General features: G+C 44.7%; 1 protein-coding gene across 6 annotated transcripts in view; it reads left to right on the top strand.

The window, feature by feature from the left end:
• The first annotated feature begins 3,702 nt into the window (after positions 1-3,702).
• The window catches only part of zfyve1 (zinc finger, FYVE domain containing 1), a 96,061-nt gene continuing 74,741 nt past the window's right edge, over positions 3,703-25,022 (top strand). For 4 of the 6 annotated variants that reach the window (XM_043698359.1, XM_043698360.1, XM_043698361.1 and 1 more), the window contains exons 1-2: positions 3,703-4,318; positions 16,668-17,172. In XM_043698359.1, coding sequence (XP_043554294.1) covers positions 3,839-4,318; positions 16,668-17,172 — 985 coding nt within the window. In that variant the 5' untranslated portion in view covers positions 3,703-3,838. The remainder of the gene's footprint in view (positions 4,319-16,667; positions 17,173-25,022) is intronic. The other 2 variants (XM_043698358.1, XM_043698362.1) reach the window with 1 other exon arrangement.

Consider the following 25,022-nt stretch of genomic DNA (forward strand, 5'->3'; position numbering starts at 1 on the left):
TTAAAAAAAACCTTAAGTTAGTTCAGGACAGTCACTTGAAAGAAGTTCTGGGATTTACATATTAATCAATCAAAACCTGCATCCCCATTCAAAGTGATTAAAGACTTAACAGCAATCTAGACTTAACAGCATCACTTGTATGACACTAGTGACCTTTTACTATAAATTCTGTGTCCCATAATCCTGTCCCTCTAGCTACGTGACAAAGAACCTGACTCGGAATCCTTGAACTTCCAAATGAACCTCAAAAGGTGTGGTGCTGGAAAAGCACAGCCAGTCAGGAGCAGGAGAGTCGATGTTTCGAACACAAGCTCTTCAGCAGGGTGGGGGTGGGGGCAAGGGGGCTGACCTCTTACTCCCAATTCCTCCGCCACTGCTACATCTGCTTCCATGAGAGCCAATTCCAATCCAGATGGCCTCCTGCTTCAAGGACCACAATTTCTCCACCATTGTGGTCAACAATGCCCTCCAGCACATCTCCTCCACTTCCTGCACCTCCATCCTTGAACCCCACCCCTTCAACCACAACAAGACAGAACACCCCTTGAACCCACCCCTTCAACCACAACAAGACAGAACACCACCCCCCCCGCCCCCACCCCATATCTATGCTATTAACTATGTGATCTGCCTGTATTGCTCAAAAGACAAAGCTTTTCACTGTGCCTTGGTACATATGACAATAAATTCAATTCAATTCATCAATGTCCCCTCATGCAAGCTATCACCATGTGAGAGAAAGGCTCCCACTGTCCACCCTACCTAATCCTCTGATCACGCTTCTATTAAGGTTCTTCGACCTTCTTCGAACGAAAACAGCTTCAAGTCCCTCAGCCTTTCCTCATAAGACCTTTCCTCTATATCAGGCAACATCTTAGTAATCTGCTCTGAACCCTTTCCAAAGCTTCCTATAATGCAGTGACCAGAACTGTATGCAATACTCCAAGTGCAGCCACACCAGAGTTTTGTACAGCTACAACATGACCTCCGAAACTCAATCCCTTTAAATAAAAGGAAACACATTGTACACCTTTTTAACAACCCTATTAACCTGGGCAACTTTCAGGGCACTGAGATCTCTCTGCTCATCTACGCTACCAAGAATCCTACCATTAGCCCAGTAATCTGTATTCCTGTTACTCCTTCCAAAGTGAATCATCTCACACTTTTCTGCATCAAACTCCATTTGCCACCTCTCAGCCCAGCGCTGCCGCTTATCTATGTCACTCTGTAACCTGTAACACCCTTCTGCACTGTCTACAACTCCACTGACTTTAGTGGCATCCGTAAATTTACGAAACCATCCTTCTATGCCTTAATCCAGGTCATACATAAAAACGACAAACAGCAGTGGACCCAAAACAGTTCATTGCGGTACAGCACTAGTAACTGAACCCCAGGATGAACATTTCCCATCAATCACCACCCTCTGTCTTCTTTCAGCTAGCCAATTTCTCATCCAAATCGCTAAATCACCCTCAATCCCATGCCACCATATTTTCTGCAATAGCCTCCCATAGGAAACCTTATCAAACACTTTACTAAATCCATATACACCACATCAACCGCTTTACCCTCATCCACCTGTTTGGTCACCACCTCAAAGAACACAATAAGGTTTGTGAGGCATGATCTACCCTTCACAAAACCGTATTGAATCAAATTATTCCTTTCTAGAATTATTATAAATCCTATATTTGGGCGGCACGGTGGCACAGTGGTTAGCACTGCTGCCTCACAGCGCCTGAGACCCGGGTTCAATTCCCGCCTCAGGTGACTGACTGTGTGGAGTTTGCACGTTCTCCCCGTGTCTGCGTGGGCTTCCTCCGGGTGCTCCGGTTTCCTCCCACAGTCCAAAAAGATGTGCAGGGTCAGGTGAATTGGCCATGCCAAATTGCCCGTAGTGTTAGGTAATGGGTAAATGTAGGGGTATGGGTGGGTTTCGCTTCGGCGGGTCGGTGTGGACTTGTTGGGCCGAAGGGCCTGTTTCCACACTGTAATGTAATCTAATCTAAAAAAAAATCTAATCTATCTCTCAATCCTTTCCAACACTTTGCCCACAACCGAAGTAAAGCTCACTGGTCTATGATTATCAAGGTAGTCTCTATTCCCCTCCTTAGATTAGATATACTACAGTATGGAGACAGGCCCTTCAGCCCAACAGGTCCACACCGACTCTCTGAAGAACAACCCACCCAGACCCACTTCCTTACCATATATTTACCCCTAACTAATGCACATAACACTATGGGCAATTTAGCACTTGGCCTGCACATCTTTGGAATGTGGGAGGAAACCACAGCACCCGGAGGAAACCCACGCAGACACGGAGAGAATGTGCAAACTTCACACAGACAGTCGCTCAAGGCAGGAATCAAACCTGTGAGGCAGCAGTGCTAACCACTGAGACACCGTGCTGCTCATGTTCTTGAACAAGTGGGGCAACATTTGCTGTCCTCCAGCCTTCTGACATTATTCCTGTAGACAATGACAACATAAAAATCAAAGCCAAAAACTCTGCAATCTCCTCTCTAACCTCTCAGAGAATCCCAATGGTTTCTTCCCACAGTCCAAAAATGTGTAAGTTAGGTGAATTGGCCACGCTAAAAAGTGTTAGGTGTAGGGGAATGGGTCTGGGAGAGTTGCTCTTCAGAGGGGCAGTGTGGACTTGTTGGGCCAAAGGGCCTGTTTCCACACTGTAAGTAATCTAATCAAACAGGGGACTGACATCTTCAACACATTATCTGGGCTGATACCAATTGTTAAAGTTAACCTCAGAATGTAACTTTTAAAAAATTTTTGTGATTTACATATGAAAGTAGTGAAACTAACATGGCCATTCTAACAGTTGAGACTTAACAAACAGCCCTGAAGAAGGGCTAATGCCCGAAACGTCGATTCTCCTGTTCCCTAGATGCTGCCTGACCTGCTGCGCTTCTCCAGCAACACATTTCCATCTCTGATCTCCAGCATCTGCAGACCTCACTTTCTCTTCACTTAACAAACAATCAAGGTATTTTTCAATGTATAATTTCAGTTACATCACACTGTAAACTTTTGCAATAAATTCTGTGTCTTACAATTGTGTACACCACAAGCAGCTGATGAAGGAGCAGCGCTCCGAAAGCCAGTGCTTACAATTAAACCTGTTGGACTGATGTTGTGTGATTTTTAACTCAGTTTACTAAAAGTTTCTAATGCACCTCAAATGTAAAAGCCTGTAGGCAATGGGCGAAACGCTGAGAAGTGCGGTTCAGCCGAGTGGCTTGGTGTGGACTCAGGTTTTTTTTATTTCCCAAACCTTCCTTCACAAGCGCATTTACCTCCGAGGACAACAAGATTGATCATAAGTTGGACATTACGTGAAGTTGCTCACTTGCTTCCAAAAAAACCTGTTGGACTATAACCTGGTGTTGTGTGGGACCGAAGCGAAAGAGCAAATAACTGCAGATACTGGAACCTGGAGTCACACCGCAACTATAGAGAGTAACGAAAGCGAACTGGAGATATTCTCCAAGAGGAGCCGAAGCAGAACGGCACACCGAAAGGAGCCGAAGCCGAACCCGAACCCCGCGCCGAAAGGAGCCGAACCCGAACGTCGCGCCGAAAGGAGCCGAAGCCGAACCCGAACCCCGCGCCGAAAGGAGCCGAAGCCGAAGCCGAAGCCGAACGTCGCGCCGAAAGGAGCCGAAGCCGAACCCGAACGTCGCGCCGAAAGGAGCCGAAGCCGAATGAAACGCCCAGAGGAGTCGAGTGAGTCGCCGAGGACGAGGCTGAACTGTGTTGTTGTTGTCATTCGGGTGTCGGTGTCGGCGCCCGGCTGAGAAACAGGAGAATAATGAGCGGGGGGATCGGGGCCTCAAACTCAGCTGCGGGGCCCGAGCAGCTGCTCCGCTGTCAGGAGAGTTACGCGTGCAGCGGCTCGGAGGCGGCCTTCGAGTGTGATGAGTGCGGCAGCCTGCAGTGCGCCGTGTGTGAGCGGGAGCTGCACAGCCAGCCCCGACTCCGGGACCATGAGAGGAGCCGCCTGAGACCCGGGCACCTCCCGTACTGTGACCAGTGCAACGGCAACAAGCCGAGCGGGGGCCGGCGCCGGGCCTGCTGCCGCTGCCTGGCCTGCAAGGTCAACGTGTGCGCCGAGTGCCACCGCCGGGGCCACTCGAACCGCCGCAAGCACCCGGTCAGTAACTACCCGCAGCTGGAGGCCGAGGCCGAGGCCGGGCCTGGGGAGGACCACAAACAGCAGGCAGAACTTGACAGGCTGAGGAGCCAGACCGCCAGCAGCTTCCTTCTGGTGGATGAGCAGGAACAGATCCAGGTGAAGGAAGCCTTTTCATACCTGGACCAAACAGGGGAGGGTATAGACCGAATTAGGTAGTAACTAGAGCCCTTTTTCAGTTAGTGATTTCCACAACCGTCTGGGTGGAAAAGGTTTTTCCTCACATCTCTAGACACAAGACACGGGAGCAGAATTTAGGGCATTTAGCCCAGCGAGTCAGTTTTGCCATTCAGTCATTGGCTGATAAGTTTCTCAACCCCATTCTCCCACTTTCTCCCTGTAACCCTTGATAGTGAAGAACCTATCTATCTCAGTGTTAAATATACTCCTGGCCTCGACAGCCTTCTGTGGCAATAAATTCCATAGATTCACCAGTCTGGCTGAAGACGTTTCTCCTTGTCTCTGTTCTAACAGGTCTTCCCTTTACTCTAAGGCTGTGCCCTCATACAGTCATAGAGATGTACAGCATGGAAACAGACCCTTTGGCCCGTGTCCATGCCGACCAGATATCCCAACCCAATCTCGTCCCATCTGCGAGCACCTGGCCTATATCCCTCCCCCCACCTTGTCCTTCACCAGTTTCTTCATCCCCCCTCCCCCCACCTTGTCCCAACCACAGGGGATGAACTTGGACTTCACCAGTTTCTTCATCCCCCTCTCCCCCACCTTGTCCCAATCCGGATCCCTCCAGCCCGGCACCGCCTTCCTGACCTGCAGTCTTCTTCTTGACCTCTCCGCCTCCACCCTACTCCGACCTATCACCCTCACCTTGGCCTCTTTCCACCTATCACATTTCCAACGCCCCTCCTCCAAGTCCCTCCTCCCTACCTTTTATCTTCTGCTGAACACTCTGCTCATTCCTGAAGAAGGGCATGTGCCCGAAACGTCGAATCTTCTGTTCCCTAGATGCTGCCTGACCTGCTGTGCTGTTCCAGCAATAAAGTTTCAGCTTTGATCTCCAGCGTCTGCAGACCTCACTTTCTCCTCCTATATCCCTCTAAACCCTTCCTATTCATATACTCATCCAGATGCCTTTTAATCCTACCAGTGGTAACATCTTCCCAATATCCACTCTGTCAAGGCCATTCAATATTCTGTATGTTTCAATTAGATCCCCCTCGTCCTTTGAAATTCTATCGAGTATAGACCTAGAGACCTCAAACATTCCTCATATGACTTGAGGCCCATTCCTCATATGGTTGGGTGCAGAACTTGAGTGAATTTAGCCTAAGGTATTTTGTTGTTTTTGTTTGTAGTTTGTGAGGTCCTCTTTCAGGGTTCGTAGTTTGTAGGAAAATGTTCTTTAACTTCAACTAAGCTGAAGGAGGGGAATCTTCGTTTAATAACTGTATCTTCAGGAGGCTCCTGATTGGAAAAACAAATCAAAGCAGTGATGTCACAGGAAAGTGGTGTATCAGTTGGTTCTTTTTTTTTAGAAAGTACACATTTTTAGAAGAAGGGCTTAACTGAGAAACAACAGGAATAAGTGAAAGTCAGGGCCAATGTAATAAAGAATTGTAAGTAAATTAGGGTAAAGGAGGTAAGGTAGCAGTATACTTACATAAACCTCTTTTGTTTTAAAAAGAGTTGCACAAGGGCTTAAAAGAAGTCATGACAGCAGAGCTTGCACTTGTGATATGGTCTGGCAAATCATGGAAGTTTCAGTTGTCCATGGTGAAGTGTTTCCAGTCGCAATTATTGCTGAATCATAGTTTGGAGCTGGAACTGCTGGTGAATTCACTGGAACATCTGCAGTGTTGAGCGTGTGGTGGATAGCATGTTTAGTGAGGTGCTCACACCTCAGGTGCAGATAGCAGACAGAAAAAGCATGGTTCTCCACCAGGCAGAGTAGAGGAGGCGGGTCATGCAGGAGTGCCCTGTGGCTTTCCCCCTTTCAAACAGATGACGTTTTGAATACCATTAGGGGAGATGACTGTATAGTAGCAGTGATAGCCAACTTGGTGTTTGGGTCTACTGCTCAACAGGGGTAAAAAAAATAAATGGCAAGGCTGCAATTGTAGGAGATTCAATTGTAAGGAGAACAGACTGGTATTTCTGTAGCTGCAGAAGAGACTCCAGGATAGTATGTTGCCTCCCTGGTGCCAGGAATGTCACTGAATAACTGTAGTGCATTCTGAAGGTGGAGGGCAAACAGACCAAGATCGTGATATATGTTGATGTTGACAATGTAGGCAGAAAAATGAATGAGGTCCTGAAAGCAGAATTTAGACAGCTAGGAAAAAGATTAGAGAACAGGACCTTAAAGATAGTAATCTCTGAATTACTTCTGGTGCTACATGCAGGTAAGTATAGGAATTGCAGGATAGCCCAGATGACTCCATGGCTAGAGAGGTGATGTGGGAGGGAGGGCTTTAGATTTCTGGGATATTGGATATGATTTTGAGAGCGGTGGGAGCTGTACAGGGCAGATGTTGTTGCGCCTGAATCAGAAGGGGCGGCATGGTGGCTCAGTGGTTAGCACTACTGCCTCACAGCACCAGGGACCTGGGTTCGATTCCAGCCCCGGGTCTGTGTGGAGTTTGCACATTCTCCCGATGTCTGCTTGGGTTTCCTCCGGGTGCTCCAGTTTCCTCCCACAGTCCAAATATGTGCAGGTTAGGTGAATTGTTCATGCTAAATTCCCCGTAGAACTAGATGCATTAGTTAGAGGGAATGGGTCTGGGTGGGTTACTCTTCGAAGGGAGGTGTGGACTAGTTGGGCCGAAGGGCTTGTTTCCACACTGTAGGGAATCTGATCTAATCTAAAAATGGGACCAACATTCTTCCGGAGGTTTGCTCACGATGTTGGAGAGAGGTGAAACTGACTTGACAGATTCGGGAGCTAGACAGTACGTTCAACAAGGGAAGTGAATGGCGAAAATTTAAAGTGACAGCAAGTGAGTCAGGAAGGTATAGACATTATGGGTCAGTTAAGGTACAGGGGCAGGTTGGATCTCAATGCTATGAGTCTGACAAACAAGGCAGATGAGTTGAAAGCACAAATTAAAACATGGAGTTATGATATAATTGCTGTCACTGAGACATGGTTGAGAGAAGTGCGGGACTGGCAGCTGAATATTCGAGGATACACGGTGTTGAGGCAGGACAGAGAAGGAGGTAAAAGGGCAGGAGCCAGTTATCTCAGTTGGTTGCATGACATGTTTATGATGCAGACTGATGCCTGATAGTGTAGTTTCAATTTCCATTTCTGTGGAAGGATTCTGCTTTGCAACCACATCTCTTGTCTCAGGTTAAACAAGCATCAGTTATCTTTCTCTAATGAGAAAGCAGCCCTTTGGTCAAGTAAAACAATGAATTTATTGAATGGTAAAATGATAAAACTTGTCAACTCAGCAACATGAAAAGCCTTTAATTGTGTCCCATACAATAGCCTTTTTGAAAGATTAGGGGTTCTGATAACAATGGCTATATCTGATGGATTGAGAACTGATTGGGAGTTCTCATGCTATGTAATTTTGGATTGTTTATATTTGATTGTTCACTGATGGTGTCTCGCAGGAATTGATGTTATCAGTTATTATCCATTTATTACTTATCAGTGATCTAAATGAAGGGATTGTGGGCATGACTTACACGTTTTCAGATAATAGAAAGTGTTGCGAAAGTGATGGAACTGTGGATGATTCAGCAGTTTCAGGTGGATCTTGATTTATAGAAGAGCAAACTACTGCAGATGCTAGAACCTGAACTGAAAATAAAAGAATAGTGGAAATCACAGCGGGTCAGGCACCATCCTTGGAGGGAGAACAAGCTAAAGTGTTGAGTCTCGTTGACTCTTCTTCAGAGCTCTGTGATTTTCAGCATTTCTTGTTACCTTGATTTATAGAAGATTGGGCTCATGGCTGACATGCTAATCTGGGGGACAAAAGATCCCAACCTCTCTCTGAGGATCCGTTCTTCCAACTCCAACCTTCCTCCTCCACTTGCCCACCCCACTGCTGACCTGATACCCATCCTAGACCCCTTCATTGCTGACTGCCGATGTGACGTCGGAAGCCTCAATTTCTCCACACTCCTCAACCACTCCCACCTCACCCCCAACAAATGTGCAGCACTCTGCACCAACCACTGGTTCACCATCAAACTCACGGATAAAACAGGTAGTCTGGAGAACAGACCTCAATGTCGCAGAGGCCAAATTCCAACTCTCCGACACCATATCCTATCTCTTTAGTTCCCTGGCCCCCAGTGCTTTATCTTCACTATGGACGTGCGGTCCTTATACACGTTCATACCCCATAAGGATGGCCTCCATGCCTTCCACTTCTTCCTCTCCATCAGACCTATCCAGTCCCTCCTCTGCCTCGCCGAACTGGTCCTCACCCTTAAAACTTTTCCTTTAACTCCCTCCATTGTCTCCAAATCCAGGGGGTTGCCATGGGCACCCAGATAGGCCCCAGCTACGACTGCCTTTTTGTTGGCCATATCGAACAGTCCCTCTTCCATCCCTACACAGCACTGTGCTCCAATTCTTCCGCCCTTACATCGATGACTGCATCGGCGCAGTGTCCTGCACCCAGGCTGAACTGGAGCAGTTCATAGACTTCACCCAAGACTTCCACCCCATCCTCAACTTCACTTGGTCCATCTCAGACACCTCTTTCCCCTTTCTCGACCTCTCCATTTCCATCTCCAGTGACAATCTGCAAATGGATTTTTGCTACAAACCCACAGACTCCCATAACTACCTGGACTACACCTCCTGCCACCCAGTATCCTGTAAGAACTCCATCCTGTTCTCCCAATTTGATCTGCTCAGACAAGGAGATGTTCCCAAGCATACCAGATATCCATCTATTTCGAACAATGTGCTTTTCCTGTCTCTGTCATCCAGTTAGCCCTCCATTCTCCACTCCACTGTTCTGAACCCATCCCCCTCCAAATGCAATAGGGACAGAGTCCTCCTTGTCCTCACCTACCACCCTACCAGTCTCCGCATCCAACCCATCATCTTTAAACCCTTCTGGCAACTGCAACTAGACCCTACCACCAAGAACATCTTCCCTTCCCCACCTCTGTCTGCATTCCGCAAGGACCGTTCCCTTCGACATTCCTTGGTTTGTGCCACTCACCCCACCAAACCGCCCAAACTCCCAGGTACCTTCTGCAACCGGAAAAGATGCAAAACCTGCCAGCACACCACCCCCTCACCTCCATCCCGGGCCCCAGACAGTCCTTCCAGGTGAGACAGAGGTTCATCTGCCTCTCTTCCTTACTGCATCAGGTGCTTCTGATGTGGTCTTCTCTACATCGGGGAGACCAAGCACAAACTTAGGGAATGGATCGCTGAGTATCTCAGCTGGGCCTGCAGGGGCTAACTGGACCTCCCAGTCACTGCCCATTTTAATTCCCCTTGACAGTCCCTTTCCATCATAACTATTCTTGGCCTCCTCCATTGCCACAACAAACCAAACTGCAAATTGGAGGAACAACACCTTATCTTCCGTCTGGGTAGCCTACAGCCCAGAGGACTCAAAATTGAGTTCTCCAATTTCAAATAACCTGCCTCTCCACCTCCTGACTCCCTTCCCAGCCCCTCCCCTTCCTTTCACTCCTCTCTACCACTCATTCCTCCCATTGACCAATCAGGTCATACCCTCTGCCTGTCTTCACCTCTCTCCACTTCACCACTCTGCCCCCTCCACCCCCTTTATCTGCAGCTCTCCCCAAATCCCACCCAGCAGTCCTGAAGAAAGGTTACTCCTGAAACGTCGACTTCTCCACCTCCTGATGCTGCCTGGGCTTGTTGTTTTCTTCCAGCCCCCTGCCTGTCTACTTTAGATTCCAGCATCGCAGTTTTTTTGTCTCTAATCTGGGGGCGAGGCAGAGTTTATCTGAGAATGATGTCGTGTTCTGGACATGTCCAGGACAAATGATGAGCGTAGCTTTCAGGACATTAAATAATATTAAAATGGAGAGATAGGGACATTGCAGTAGCTGGCTGTCAAACATTCATGAACAGTCCCCTGAAACAATAATCACAGTAAATGAAATCCGAAAGTGGATTTGTAGCACAGTTAACAATCTAAGACAAAAGCTTATAATTTGGTCTTTTATGCGACTATGGCAGACCTCAATTGAGTACTGTGACCTGTGTTATATCCCCCACATAGGTATTGATTGCAAAGTTTTTGAAAGGGTGCTGAGAGAGTTTACCAGACTTGTGTGGGGTTTAAAACATCTTTGAACCTATCTAGGTAATGGAACTGAAACCCCTCATTGCAAACTTCCCCCATTACATAGACATAGGGCAGAAGGGAGTAGATTGCGTTATAGTTTTTTTGGACTGTGTAAGATCAGGGGTACATTCATCTAAGATTAACTTTAGATTTCATCTCGGGGTGGGGGGTGGGGAAACAGAACAATGGGCCTTTGGACTACTGTAGTTCCAACTGAGGGCATAAAACATAGAACATTACAGGGCAGTACAGGCCCTTTGGCCTTCGATGTTGTGTGACCTGTGGAACCAATCTGAAGCCTATCCTACACTATTAAATTTTCATCCATATGTTTATCGAATGACCATTTAAATGCTCTTAAAGTTGGCGAGTCTGCTACTGTTGCAGGCAGGCCGTTCCACACACCTACTACCTCTGACATCTGTCCTATATCTATCACCCCTCAATTTAAAGCTATGTCCCCTCACGCTAGCCATCTCCATCCAAGGAAAAAGGCTGTCACTTTCCACCCTATCTAACTCTCTGATTATCTTATATGTCTCAATTAAGTCACCTCTCAACCTTCGTCTCTCTAACAAAAACAGCCTTAAGTCCCTCAGCTTTTCCTCATAAGACTTTCCTTCCATACCAGGCAGCATCCTAGTAAATCACCTCTGAACCCTTCCTAAATCTTCCACATCCTTCTTATAATGCGGTGACCAGAACTGTATGCAATACTCCAAGTGCGGCCGCACCAGAGTTTTGTACAGCTGCAACATGACCTTGTGTCTCCGAAACTCGATCCCACTAACCAATAAAAGCTAACACACCATATGCCTTCTTAACAACCCTACCAACCTGGTGGCAATTTTCGGGGATCTGTGTAGATGGATGCCGAGATCTGTCTGCTCATCTACATTGCCAAGACTCTTACCATTAACCCAGTACTGTTTATTCCAGTTGCTCCTTCCAAAGTGAATCACCTCACACTTTTCCAACTTAAAATCCATTTGCCACCTCTCAGTCCAGCTCTGCAGCTTATCTATGTCCCTCTGTAACCTGCAACATCTGTCGGCACTGTCCACAACTCCACTGACCTTTGTATCATCCGCAAATTTACTAACTCATTCTTCTATGCTCTCATCCAGATCATTTATAAAAATGTCAAACAGCAGTGGGTGCAAAACAGATCTTTGTGACACACCACTAGTAACTGAATTCCAGGATGAACATTTCCCATCAACCACCACCTTTCAGCCAGCCAATTTCCAAGCCAAACCGCTAAATCACTCTCAATTCCATGCCTCTGTATTTTCTGCAATAGCCTACCATGGGGAGCCTTAGTAAACACTTTTGTGAAATCTATATACACCACATCAACTGCTTTACTCTCATCCATCTGCTTAGTCACCATCTCAAAGAACACAATAATGTTTGTGACGCACATCCTACCTTTCACAAAACCGTGTTGACTATCCCTAATCAACTTATTCCTTTCTAGGTGATCTCTTATGACCTTTTCCAACATTTTACCCACAACCGAAAACTCACTGGTCTATAACTACCAGAGTTGTCTCTACTCTTCTTGAACAAGGGGACAACGTTTGTGATCCCTCAGTTTTCTGCCACTATTCCTGTAGACAATGACGATGATCAAAGCCAAAGGCTCTGCAGTCTCCTCCCTGGCTTCTCAAAGAATCCTTGCATAAATCCCATCCGGCCCAGGTTACTTAGCAATTCTGGAAAGTGTGAAAATAGATAACATCTCCTCCTTGTGACCCTCAATCCTGCCTAGTCTAGTAACCTGTATCTCTGTATTCTTCTCGACAACATTGTCCTTTTGCAGTGTGAATACTGACAAAAAATATTCATTTAGCACTTCTTCTATCTCTTCGGACTCCATGCACAACTTCCCACGACTATCTGTGATTGGCCCTATTCTTTCTCTCATCATTCTTTTTATTCCTGATATACCTATCAAAGGTTTTAGAGTTTTCCTTGATTGTATCCTTCTTATATCCCTTCCTGGATCTTCTTAGTTCCCTCTTTAGGTCCTTCCTGGCTAACTTGTAACTCTCAAACACCCTAACTGACTCTTCACATCTCATCCTAACATAAGCCTCCTCCTTCCTCTTGACAAGAGATTCAACTTCTTTCGTAAACCACGGTTCCCTTGCTCGACCACGTCCCTGAATGACAGGTACATGCTGATCAAGGACACACAGTAGCTGGGTCCTTGAAATAAGCTCCACGTTTCAGTTGTGCCCACACCCTGCAGTTTCTATCCCCATTGTATTCATCCTAAATCTTGCCTAATCACATCATAATTGCCTTTCCCCCAGCAATGATTCTTACACTGCAGTATATATCTATCCTGTTCCATTCGCTAAAGTAGACATAACTTAATTGTGGTCACTGTCACCAAAGTGCTCACCTACCTCCAAATCTGTCAACTGGAGGGGTTCATTACCCAGTAGTAAGTCCAATGTGGCCCACCCCTTGTTGAAGCGTTAGGATTGAGCAACAAATGTTGATCTTGCCCACTTGCAGTGAAAGAAGGTAAGAGAAGGAACAAGCTTGTGGAGTGGATATGGCTTCTCTGACTTTTTTTACGTGAACGAGTAATTAATAGTGATGATACAGACCAGAATGATCACCCAGAATGCAGAGGAATTCGAATGATTGGAGTTCCAACCTTTTAATATTTGCTCATATCCTCTCTAACTGGGATAATCTGTGTAAATCTTCACTGAACTACCTCCAGCAAAATATTATCTTTTCGTAAATAAGGGGACCATAAATGATAACAGTTCTCCAGAAGAAAAAAACAGAGGTTACTGGAAAAACTCAGCCGGTCTGGCCGTGGACCTGAAATGTTAACTTTGATTTCTTTTCAAAAACGCTGCCATACCTGCAAAACATTTCCAGCATCTTCTGTTTTTGTTGCTGATTTACAGCATCTGCAGTTGTCTTTGGTTTTAATAGATCTCCAGATGTGGTCTCACTAGCATTTTGCACTTGGAAGCAGGAAGCCTCTTATCAGGGCCAGCATTCCATTAGCTTTCTATTATCAGCTGAACTTTTATGCTAGCTGTCTGTGTTTTGTGCACAAAGACCCCCAAGTCTCTATAGCAGCTTTCTGCAGTTTTTCCTCCATTTGAAAAATCTTTTTTCTCTTCCAAATTAAGAACTTTACATTTTCTCATATTTTCCCACAACGCATATCATTTGTCAATGTTTTGCCCACTTATTTGGATGATCACCTTATTGAGATTGTATTATAGACCCCCTGTAGTCAGTGGGAAATTGAGAAACAAACTTGTAAGGAGATCTCAGCTATCTGTAAGAATAATAGGGTGGTTATGGTAGAGGATTTTAACTTTCCAAACATAGACTGGGACTGCCATAGTGTGAAGGAATTTGTTAAGTGTGTACAAGAAAAATTTTCTGATCCGGTATGTGGATGTATCTACTTGAGTAGGTACAAAACGTGACTTACTGTTGGGGAATAAGGCAGGGCAGGTGACTGAGGTGTCACCTCAGTGGGGGAGCACTTTGGAGCCAGCGATCATAATTCTATTAGATTTAAAATAGCGATGGAAAAGGATAGACCAGATCTAAAAGTTGAAGTTCTAAATTGGAGAAAGGCCAATTTTGACGGTGTTAGGCAAGAACTTTCAAAAGCTGATTGGGGGCGGATGTTCGCAGGTAAAGGGACGGCTTGAAAATGGGAAGCCTTCAGAAATGAGATAACGAAAGTCCAGAGAAAGTATATTCATGTTAGGGTGAAAGGAAAGGTTGGTAGGTATACGGAATGCTGGATGACTAAAGAAATTGAGGGTCTAGTTAAGGAAAAGAAGGAAGCATATGTCAGATATAGACAGGATAGATTGTGTGATTCCTAAGAGTATAAAGAAAGTAGGAGTATACTTAAGAGGGAAATGAGGAGGGAAAAAGGAGACATGAGATAGCTTTGGCAAATAGAATTAAGGAGAATCCAACGTGTTTTTAAAAATTAAGGACAAAAGGGTAACTGGGGAGAGAATAGGGCCCCTCAAAGATCAGCAAGGCGGCCTTTGTGTGGAGCCGCAGAAAATGGGGAGATGCTAAACAGGTATTTACATCAGTATTTACTGTGGAAAAGGATATGGAAGATATAGAATGTAGGGAAATAGATGGTGACACCTTGAAAAATGTCCATTTTATAGAGGAGAAAGTGTTGCATGTCTTGAAACGCATGAAGGTGGATAAATCCCCAGGACCTGATCAGGTGTACCCTAGAACTCTGTGGGAAGTTAGGGGTGTGATTGCTGGGCCTTTTGCTGAGATATTTGCATCATTGATAGTCACAGGTGAGATGCCAGAAGACTGGAAGTTGGCTTAAGAAAGGTGGTAAGGACGAGCCAGGGAACTATAGACCGGTGAGCCTGACCTCGGTGGTAGGCAAGTTGTTGGAGGGAATCCTGAGGGACAGGATGTACATTTATTTGGAAAGGCAAGGACTAATTAGGGATAGTCAAAATGGCTTTGTGCGTGGGAAATCATGTCTCAAACTTGATTGAGGTTTTTGAAGAAGTAAAATAGAGGATTGATGAGGGCAGTACGGGAGATGTGACCTATATGGACTTAGTAAAGCATTCAACAAGGTTCCCCATGGGAGACTGATTTGCAAGGTTAGATCTCATGGAATAAAGGGAGAACTAGCCATTTGGATACAAAACTGTCTCAAAGGTAGAAGACGGAGGGTGGTGGTGAAGGGATGTTTTTCAGACTGGAGGCCTGTGACCAGTGCAGTGCCACCAGTGGGTCCTTTACCTTTTGTTACTTACATAAATGATTTGGATCTGAGCATAAGAAGTATAGTTAGTAAGTAAGGAAGTTTGTAGATGACACCAAAATTGGAGGTGTAGTGGACAGTGAAGAGGGTTACCTCAGATTACAACAGGATTTTGATCAGATGGGCCAATGGGCTGAGAACTGGCAGATAAATGTGAGGTGCTGCATTTTGGGAAAGCGAATCTTAGCAGGACTTATACACTTAGTGGTAAGGTCCGTGGGAATGTTGCTGAACAAAGAGGCCTTGAAAGTGGAGTTGCAGGTAGATAGGATAGTGAAGGCGGCGTTTGGTATGCTTTCCTTTATTGGTCAGAGTACTGAGTACAAGAGTTGAGAGCTCATATTGTGGCTGTACAGGGAATTGGCTAGGCCACTGTTGGAATATTGCGTGCAGTTCTGGCCTCCTTCCTATCGGAAAGATGTTGTGAAACTTGAAAGGGTTCGGAGAAGATCCCAGTGGAACTCCAGTGCCAGTGTGAAAAAGATTCCCTTAACCCGACTCACCATTTCCGCCCATTAGCCAGTACTCAATCCATCCCAATGTACTATCTTGAAAACAATAGGACTTTCCCTTATCACTTAACCTTTTGTGAGGTACCTTGCTGAATGTTGGATATCCAAATACACAACACCAACAGATATTATCAATCCAATTTGGTGGAGACTTTCTTGAAAAGTTTGAGTCCAAACCTTTCCATCTATACATGTTAGGTTAATCAGCCTATAATTCCCCACTCTCTGCCTCCCTCCCTTTCTTGAATGAGGCGTCACATTGGCAGATTTCCCATCCTCTGATGCATCTTCAGAATCCAAGGATTTTTGGAAAATGAAAAGCAATGCATCCATTTTCTCTGTTGCTACCTCTTTCAGGTCCTAGGATTCAGTCCATAAGGGCCAGGGGACTTTAAGAATCATAGAATCTTCACAGTGCAGATTGGCTTGTCAAGTCTGCACCAGCCCTTTGAAGAGCATCCCACCCCCTACCCTGATCCCTTAACCCCGCATTTACCATGGCTAACCCACCTAGCCTGCACATCACTGGATGTTATGGATCAGCTTAGCATGGCCAATCTACCTAACCTGCAAATCTTTCAACTTGCCTGCCATGGCTACGCAGTGTTAAATAGAGTTGTATGACAGCCTGTTCTTAGCATTAGTGGATGATTGGTATATGTTTGTCAATGCTGTGCAGCTCAGGAAAATGTTTAGGAGATACATTTGTTATTTTTCAAAAATATATGCTTAAGTTTTGTTCCAGTAATGTTCAAGTCTGAAATGCATTTTTTTGTGTTGCTTTAACATGCAAGTATGAAATCCTGTCATTTTAGTTGAATTTGCAGAAGTAATCTCAGTTTGCCAACTGTATTTTTTAGGTGGCAGATGAAGAGGAATTCATTCAGAAACTCGGCTGCAAAGCAGATGAAAACCTCAAAGTAGTTTCAATCTTTGGCAACACAGGTGATGGCAAATCTCATACCCTTAATCATACCTTTTTCTACGGGCATGAAGTTTTCAAGACCTCCCCTGCTCAGGAATCCTGCACAGTTGGTGTGTGGGCAGCTTATGATCATGTTCATCATATTGTTGTCATTGACACTGAAGGCTTACTGGGAGCAACAGTCAACCTTGGTCAAAGAACAAGATTGCTCCTCAAAGTACTTGCAATATCTGATATAATTATTTACAGAACTCGTGCAGACAGATTACACAATGACCTCTTTAAGTTTCTCAGTGACGCATCTGAAGCCTACCTTAAACATTTTACAAAGGAGTTGAAAGCTACCACTGCAAGATGTGGATTGGATGTTCCATTATCTACTCTGGGACCATCAGTCATAATCTTCCATGAGACAGTGCATACTAAATTATTGGGATCTGGTAAGGTGTACAATAATCTTCTGTTGTTCAATTAGAATATTATACAACCAGATCTTGATTTTTGTTTCATTCGGAAATGAAGTTAATAGATGTTTGAACAAGTACATCCAAGTTTGCCTTTTCTGACTATATTGCATGCATTCATGAATGGTGCTAAGGCTGTTACTTTTGGTCTTGAAAAGTGACTAATGTACTTTGGATGATATGGGATAGAATGCGGAGGATTCTCTAAAGTTTGAATAACAAGTGAAGTTTCTACTATGTAGTAACAGCATGAGTGTTGTTTACCATCACAGGATGTTTCTGTCAAACCAAAAGATGTTTTTGCCCACCACAGGATTAAGTAATGTGATCACTGGACAGTGTTAGTATGATGTCAAGTATGAATGAATTGTTTAAAAACAGCACTAACTTCAGAACTTTGAATTATGATCAAAAGTATGGTCCTGCATTATTTTGCACATTTGTTTGTGTTGTCTTAATGTAGAAATTAGTTGCTTCAGATTTGAGTGGATTGTTTTAATGATCCCAGGACAAAGTGAAAGTGCTATTTTATGCTAATCATTTTAAGTTAGTAGCGCCAAACCTACATTTCCTTCTATGATTCCTAACGAGAAGCAGCCAGTGTTCTGGCTTGCTTGAGGGCTTTCCAGTGGATAGGTTAGGTTGTTCAACTCCTCGAGCCTACCCATGCAAATAATTCAGATCGTGGTTGATCAGACAGTAATACAAATTCTACTTTCCTGTCTATCCTCATGACCTTTAATCAAGGCTAGGAATCAAAGCTGTTGGTTGGATTTGCACCATATCCACTTTGAATATTCACTCCTTCCACCAGTGCTGCACAGTGGCAACAATGTATACCATATAAAAAATGTACTGCACTAGCTCAGTCATGCTATTCTGACAGAGCTTTCTAAAAAGAACACTAGACTAGGAAATTCTCCTCTAAACCACATTCTGTCCTGATCTGGAAATGTATTGCGATTACTTCACTATTGCTTGGTCAAAATACTAAAACTCCCTGGGTTTGTATCTATGACTCATGGACCGCAGCAGTTCAAGAAAGTAGCTCACGATCACCTTCTCTTGGGCAGTTAGGTATATTTATTTGGGGCTTACTAAAGTAGATAAGTCCCGGAGTGCTGTTGGGATCCTTTCTGGAATATTGTGGGAGGCAAGAGAACAAGTTGTTGGAGCACTAAGAGGCATCTTTGTATCTCGTTGGCCACAGGTGAGGTCCCAGAGGACTGGAGAATAGCCAGTATAGTCCCATTGTTTAAGAAGGGTAGCAGAGATAATCCAGGAAATTACAAGTCTGTGAGCGTCACGTTGATAGTAAGGAACTTACTTGAAAAGGTTCTCAGGAGCAATATCTATATGTATTTACAAACATTCTGGAGCAACAGCAGGACCAGTGAGAGCGAGGACGAGGGGACTGCTGCGAGAAGGTAGGTTTCCCTTTTATTTCGACAGCACAGCTAAGTGGGAGTGGGGAGAGTGAGGAGCTGAGTGGGAGTGGTTGAATTGCACTCTGGGAAGGTCGGTGAATTTAAATATTTGAACAGCGGCTGATCCTGAGACACTACAGGTGTGGTATCTCCCACCAGCACCCCCTCCTCCGACCAAAAGAAAGACTGTGGTGTAATGATAAGGTAAGGCTTTTCTGTTTTTTTGTTGTGTGATTTTCTTTTTTTTTCATTTATCCGTTACTTGATATTATAGTTGGTTTAAGTTAAGCTTAAGAGTAAAATTGGCTGCAGATCTCAGACCCGTGTAATACTCCTTTTGCTCAATGTAGGAAGTCAGGGACGTGACTGATGCCTCGACTCCCTCACATGCAGGAAGTGTGTCCACCTACAGCTCTTGTTAGACCGCATGACGGCTGTGGAGCTGCGGATGGACTCACTTTGGAGCATACACGATGCTGAGGGGGTCATGGATAGCATGTTTAGCGAATTGGTCACACTGCAGATTAGGATTGCTGAGGGAGAAAGGGAATGGGTGACCAAAAGGCGGAGAAAGAGCAGGAAGGCAGTGCAGTTGTCCGGTGTGGTCACCTCCGTTTAGAACAGGTATACCGTTTTGGATACTGTTGGGGGAGATGGCTCACCAGGGAAAGGCAGCAGTAGTCAGGTTCATTGGTACCGTGGCTGGCTCTGCTGGGCGGGAGAAAGAATGGAAGGGCTATAGTCATGGGGGATTCAATTTAAGGGGAGTAGATAGACAGTTCTGTGGTCGAAAACAAGATTCCCGAATAGTATGTTGCTTCCCAGGTGCACGGGTCAGGGATGTCTCAGATCGGCTGCAGGACATTCTGAAGGGGTGGGGAGGTGAACAGCCACCAATGATATCGGTAATAAACGGGCTGAGGCCCTACAAGCAGAATTTAGGAAGTTAGGAACCAAGTTTAGAAGTCGTACCTCAGAGGTAGTAATCTCAGGATTGCTACCAGTGCCATGTGCTAGTCAGAGTGGAAATGAAAGAAGGGGCATGATGAATGCATAGTTTGAGAGATGGTGTAGGAGGAAGGGATTCAGTTTTTTGGGACATTGGGACCAGTTCTGGGCGAGGGGGGACTATTACAAATTACACCTGGGCTGGACTGATGTCTTAGGGAGTGCTTTAGCTAATGCTGTTGGGGAGTGTTTAAACTAATGTGGCAGGGGGAAGGGGAGCAATTGAGGAGGTTAGTGGACAGTCAGGTGGTAGTAACTAAAGCCTGTAAGGAACTAGATAATGAAGTCAGTTTGACTAAGGGGAAGAGGAGGCAGGGAGCAGATGATGAATACAAAGGGACTGGTGGTCTGAGGTGCATTTGTTTTAATGCAAGAAGTGTAGTAGGAAAGATAGATGAACTTAGGGCTTGGATTAGTACCTGGGAGTATGATGTTATTACTATTAGATTAGATTTCTTACAGTGTGGAAATAGGCCCTTCGGCCCAACAAGTCCACACCGCCCGCCGAAGCGCAACCCACCCATACCCCTACATTTACCCCTTATCTAACACTACGGGCAATTTAGCATGGCCAATTCACCTGACCTGCACATCTTTGGACAGTGGGAGGAAACCGGAGCACCTGGAGGAAACCCACGCAGACACGGGGAGAATGTGCAAACTCCACACAGTCAGTCACCTGAGTCGGGAATTGAACCCGGGTCTCTGGCGCTGTGAGGCAGCAGTGCTAACCACTGTGCCACCGGGCCGCCCATTACTGAGACTTGGTTGAGGAAAGGGCACTATTGGCAACTAATTGTTCATAGTGGCTCAATAATTAGCACAGCTGCCTCTCAGCACTAGGGACTCTGGTTCAATTCCGGCCTCGGGCGATTGTCTGTGTGGAGTTAGCAAGTTCTCCCTGTATCTGCGTGGGTTTCCTGCGGGTACTCTAGTTTCCTCCCACAATCCAAAGATATGCATGTTAGGTGAATTGGCCATGTTAAATTGCCCATCGTGTTCAGGGATGTGTAGGTTAAGTGCATTAGTTAAGGGTAAATGTAGAGTACTAGGGTGGGGGGAAATGGGTCAGTGTGGACATGTTGGGCCGAACGGCCCGTTTCCACACTGTGGGGATTCTATGATTCTAAGTTGATCGAGTATTTTGAGAAAGCGATGAAGATGATTGATGAGGCAAAGTGGTTGAAGCTCAGTGAAGTCTTTGTTAAGGTCCCTCATGGCAATGTGGTAGAAAAGGTGAAATCACATTGTATCAGGAATGAGCTGAACGATGAATACAGAACTGGCTTAGTGATAAGAGATAGAGGATAGTGATAGAAGAATGCTTTTCCAAATGGACGGTTATGGTTACTTGTTTTCAACAGGGATCAGTGCTGGGGCATCTTTTGTTTGTGGTATAAATGATTTGGAAGAAAGCTTGGCTGGTCCAGTTAGTAAGTTTGTGGACAATGCTGAGATTGGTGGAGTTGTGGATAATGAAGAGCATTGTCAGAGGATAGAGCAGAATAAAGATCATTTGGAGGCGTGGACAGAAAAATGGCAGATGGAGTTTAATCTGGACAAATGTGAGGTGATGCAATTTGGAAGGTACAGGTGAAAATTATACAATGAATGACAGAACTCTTAGGAGTATTGATATGCAGGGGGATCCAGGTGTGCAGGTCCAAAAGTTATCCAATGCCCAAATGCATTGGTGTTTAGGCTACTGTTGTGCCTGGTGGAAGCAGGCACCTCTATGAATACGTGAATAGGAAGGGAATAGAGTGATACGTATCCTGTAAGTGAAGACAGTTTTAGTATGGAGGGGCAAAATGTGTTGAAGCAGGCTTGGAGGGCCTGTTCCTGTTCTCTTGTTCTCTTTGTTCTCTTGTTCTTAGCTGATCCAGGGATGCTTGCATTTGTGAATTAGCCAACAAGATCCAGCTTAGATTCTAACATCCAGGATTAACTGACATAAATGTGAATTAACAGACCAACTGTGAGCTGACTTACCACATGGGGCACTTTAAGAGGTCAGACCTTTAAGACAGATCCTGTAGATATTTTTAACATTGGTAGTCATTAAATCTCACTAAAACTGTCTCCTTTGCAAGGGACTCCAGTACTTCACTTTTAAAAATCTAGATTCAGAATGTTCAAAACCTTTGACACAGTGAGTGTCTTAGTAGCTCTTCTGAGACAGAGTTCCAAAGGACTCCTGAGAATGCTCCTAGACATCTGATTAAAAATTGAAGCTTGCAGTTATCAATGACTAACTTCATCAAACCACTTTCTCTTACCTCCATTTTAGCAGTTGCTTCAAATAGATATTGTTTGTGAGCTTCCTTCAGCCCACTCTCAGATGTACCTAATTCAGAGTAGCTCCCCAAGCTATTTTCTCCAGCCTTAAACATTTTCCACCGCATGAAGCCACCTTCCCTGGCCAATGTCAAGCACAGGCAGCCTCACATCCCCTTTATTGTTCATTTTTGCGCCAAAGCTGGAATGAAGACAGGACTCAAATGGGCCAAGCACACCCAAGCCTTAGTAGGTGATAATCAGCAGGAGAATTTGTTCCTAATTTTGACCTGATATCATGACTTATCTGGATCTGAAGTTAATGTTGAGAGCTCCCTCCTGACTGTATACCACTCTGCTGAGTCTGTCCTGACAGTGGGCAGTGGTGTTAGTGGCGAGAGTGTGGTGCTGGAAAAGCACAGCAGGTCAGGCAGCATCCAAGGAGCAAGAAAATTGACGTTCCAGCAAAAGCCCTTCAGGAAGGGCTCCCCGAATGCTGCCTGACCTGTGCTTTTCCAGCGCCACACTCTCAACTCTAATCTCCAGCATCTGCAGTCCTCACTTTTGCCCAATGGTAGTAGTGGCATTTGGGGCTTAATGGCATGGAAGCATATCTCTGAGATAATGTCAGGTTGTTGCTTGACTCTTTTTGTGAGACAGCTCTCCTAATTTTGACCCAAATGCTCATTTACTAAAGAGAACTTGGCAGTGTCAGCCAGGCTGTTTGCCATTATCATTTAAAGAACCTTAGTCAATTTTGTGTGGTACATCTGGAATCATAAAAGCAGGCAAAAGTGAGGACTGCAGATGCTGGAAATCAGAGTCTAGATTAGAGTGGTGCTGAAAAAGCACAGCAGGTCAGGCAGCATCCGAGGAGCAGGAAAATTCCTGAAGAAGGGCTTTTGCCCGCTGCCTGACCTGGCTGTGCTTTTCCAGCACCACTCTAATCTAGAATCATAAAAGCCCTACAGTGTACAGTTTCCTACAATCCATTCTGCCCATCAAGTCCACACCACCCCTCTGAAGACCATCCAAAACCACCGTCTCCACCTTATTCCTGTTGCCCTGTACTTTCCAGTTAATCCATCTAATCTACCTAGCTGCTGATCGCTGGACACCATGGGCAACTTAGCATGGCCAATCTACCTCACCTGTACATCTTTGGACATCTGGTTTCTTTTATTTTCTCAAACTTGGTAGCATTTGGACACAACTGGTTTGCTATTTGCTGAGTTAGTTAAGTTTATCTTGTCATGACTTACTGGGAAGAGTGAGCCACTAAATGTCCCCACTGTTCCACGAGCCCCATGAGCCATCACAAAATGTATAAAATCACAATTAGTCCACTAAGCTGACCAATTTTCCACTCTGACTGCTATTCAGGACAAAACCTGATATCATGTTTACAAAAACATATTTGTTGTAACAAAAGAGAATTACTAATCTATTATGTGATTTAAACTACAACTCTTTAAAATCCCCAAATAGGTGTACACACTATCATGACTAGGAGGCTATTTGACACACATGGGTGGAAAAGAACTGTAGATGAAAACTCCAGGTCGCTAGGTTGGGTTACATTTGTTCTCACACAGTTTCTTTTGATTTTTAACACTGATGACATGCTGTTATCTATGATGGGATCGTTTTCTTCACTTCAGTCGCTCATCTGGTGAACGGGCAGGAGACTAGAAGAACACAGGAAGCATCAGGAAGTGGTGAAGTCAGAACCTGGCTTCTTCAGAACCTGGCTGTTTTGATGTTAGAATGATTTCTCCTCAATTTTTTTGTTCTTTTCACTCACTTTGGAGTATATGCATATATAGAGAGAAGTGAGAGATACTTTCAATTCACAGGCACCAGACGTATCTTCACTTGCAGCTTTTTAGCAAACCGCAGCTCAGCCAATTGGAAGGCAATCGTCGGGCAGTTTTTTCTCAACTAAACCCACTCTGTTTCGAGTATCCTCCTCAATGCTTCAAAAGACAACATTGTCTTGCACAGTTCAAAATGTGCTGCACTTGACTTTTCACTTGAAATTTGCAAAACTGTCATAGTTCAATTATTTAGTGGTGTCTGACTTCCATTCAAGTTCTCAATTCACAAAGGAAAAATATGTGGTGCCTCACAGTCTGGAGTCATGTAAGCGAGAATGGCAGATTTTTCTTAAAGGGCATTAGTGAGCCAGATGCATTTTTATGACCATTGTCAGTTGTTACATAGTCAACATTACGCAGCTTTTGATTCCAGCTGTATTTAATTAAAGTCAAATTTCATCCTCAGATCCTTGGTCTCTGGATTGCTGATCCAGTGACAGTACCACCACAACATCATCTCCCTATATTTGGCAGGTCATAAAACTATGGGTGAAAAATTAATGACAGGGAAAATTATTTCAATAGATCAAAAAGTCCAGACTATAAGGTGGAGAGTTATTTCTCTTAGCTGTCAAGATTTTAGCAATAATGACATGACTTCTGCAAGATTATGATCAACTTTAATTCAATAGCTGATCATGTGGATAGAGGTCTTGTTTTAGAATTTATTCTTTTGAGTCGATAGTTTATTCCCCCCCCCTTCACTTGTACAGAGAGAAAAAAAGAGAAAAATCCCCTACTTTTGGATGCTTTTGACTACACTATCAGGAAGAATCCCTTCTGATACTTGTAAAACTATAAAGCAGTCTCTCCAACTTTGATTTTCAGGTTTTATCCCTAAAAATATGTTTATTTATTTCTTGGATTTTGGTGTCGTTTCCTGGCCAATATTTATTCCCCATTGCTAGTTACCCTTGAAAAGATGATGGTGAGTTTCTTTCTTGAACTTACAGTCCTTAAAGGAAAAATATAAGGTCCCTTACAATGGTCAAGTTTTATTTATTTAATACTGTGGAATCTCATGCCTGTGTACCCTTAATTAGTATCTGAGATTTGGAACTTTGTTTTGGGTCCTGGAGCTAGACACCTGAATCAAATCAGCCTCCCTACCTGTGTATTCACAACACAGTAAAAGTCAAACCTTCAAAGACCCTAAAAATTGACACCTTTTATCATGCAGGAGAAAGTGAGGACTGCAGATGCTGGAGATCAGAGCTGAAAATGTGTTGCTGGAAAA

The sequence above is a fragment of the Chiloscyllium plagiosum genome, chromosome 10 (assembly GCF_004010195.1).
Source record: "Chiloscyllium plagiosum isolate BGI_BamShark_2017 chromosome 10, ASM401019v2, whole genome shotgun sequence".
In the NCBI taxonomy this organism is placed as follows: Eukaryota; Metazoa; Chordata; class Chondrichthyes; order Orectolobiformes; family Hemiscylliidae; genus Chiloscyllium; species Chiloscyllium plagiosum.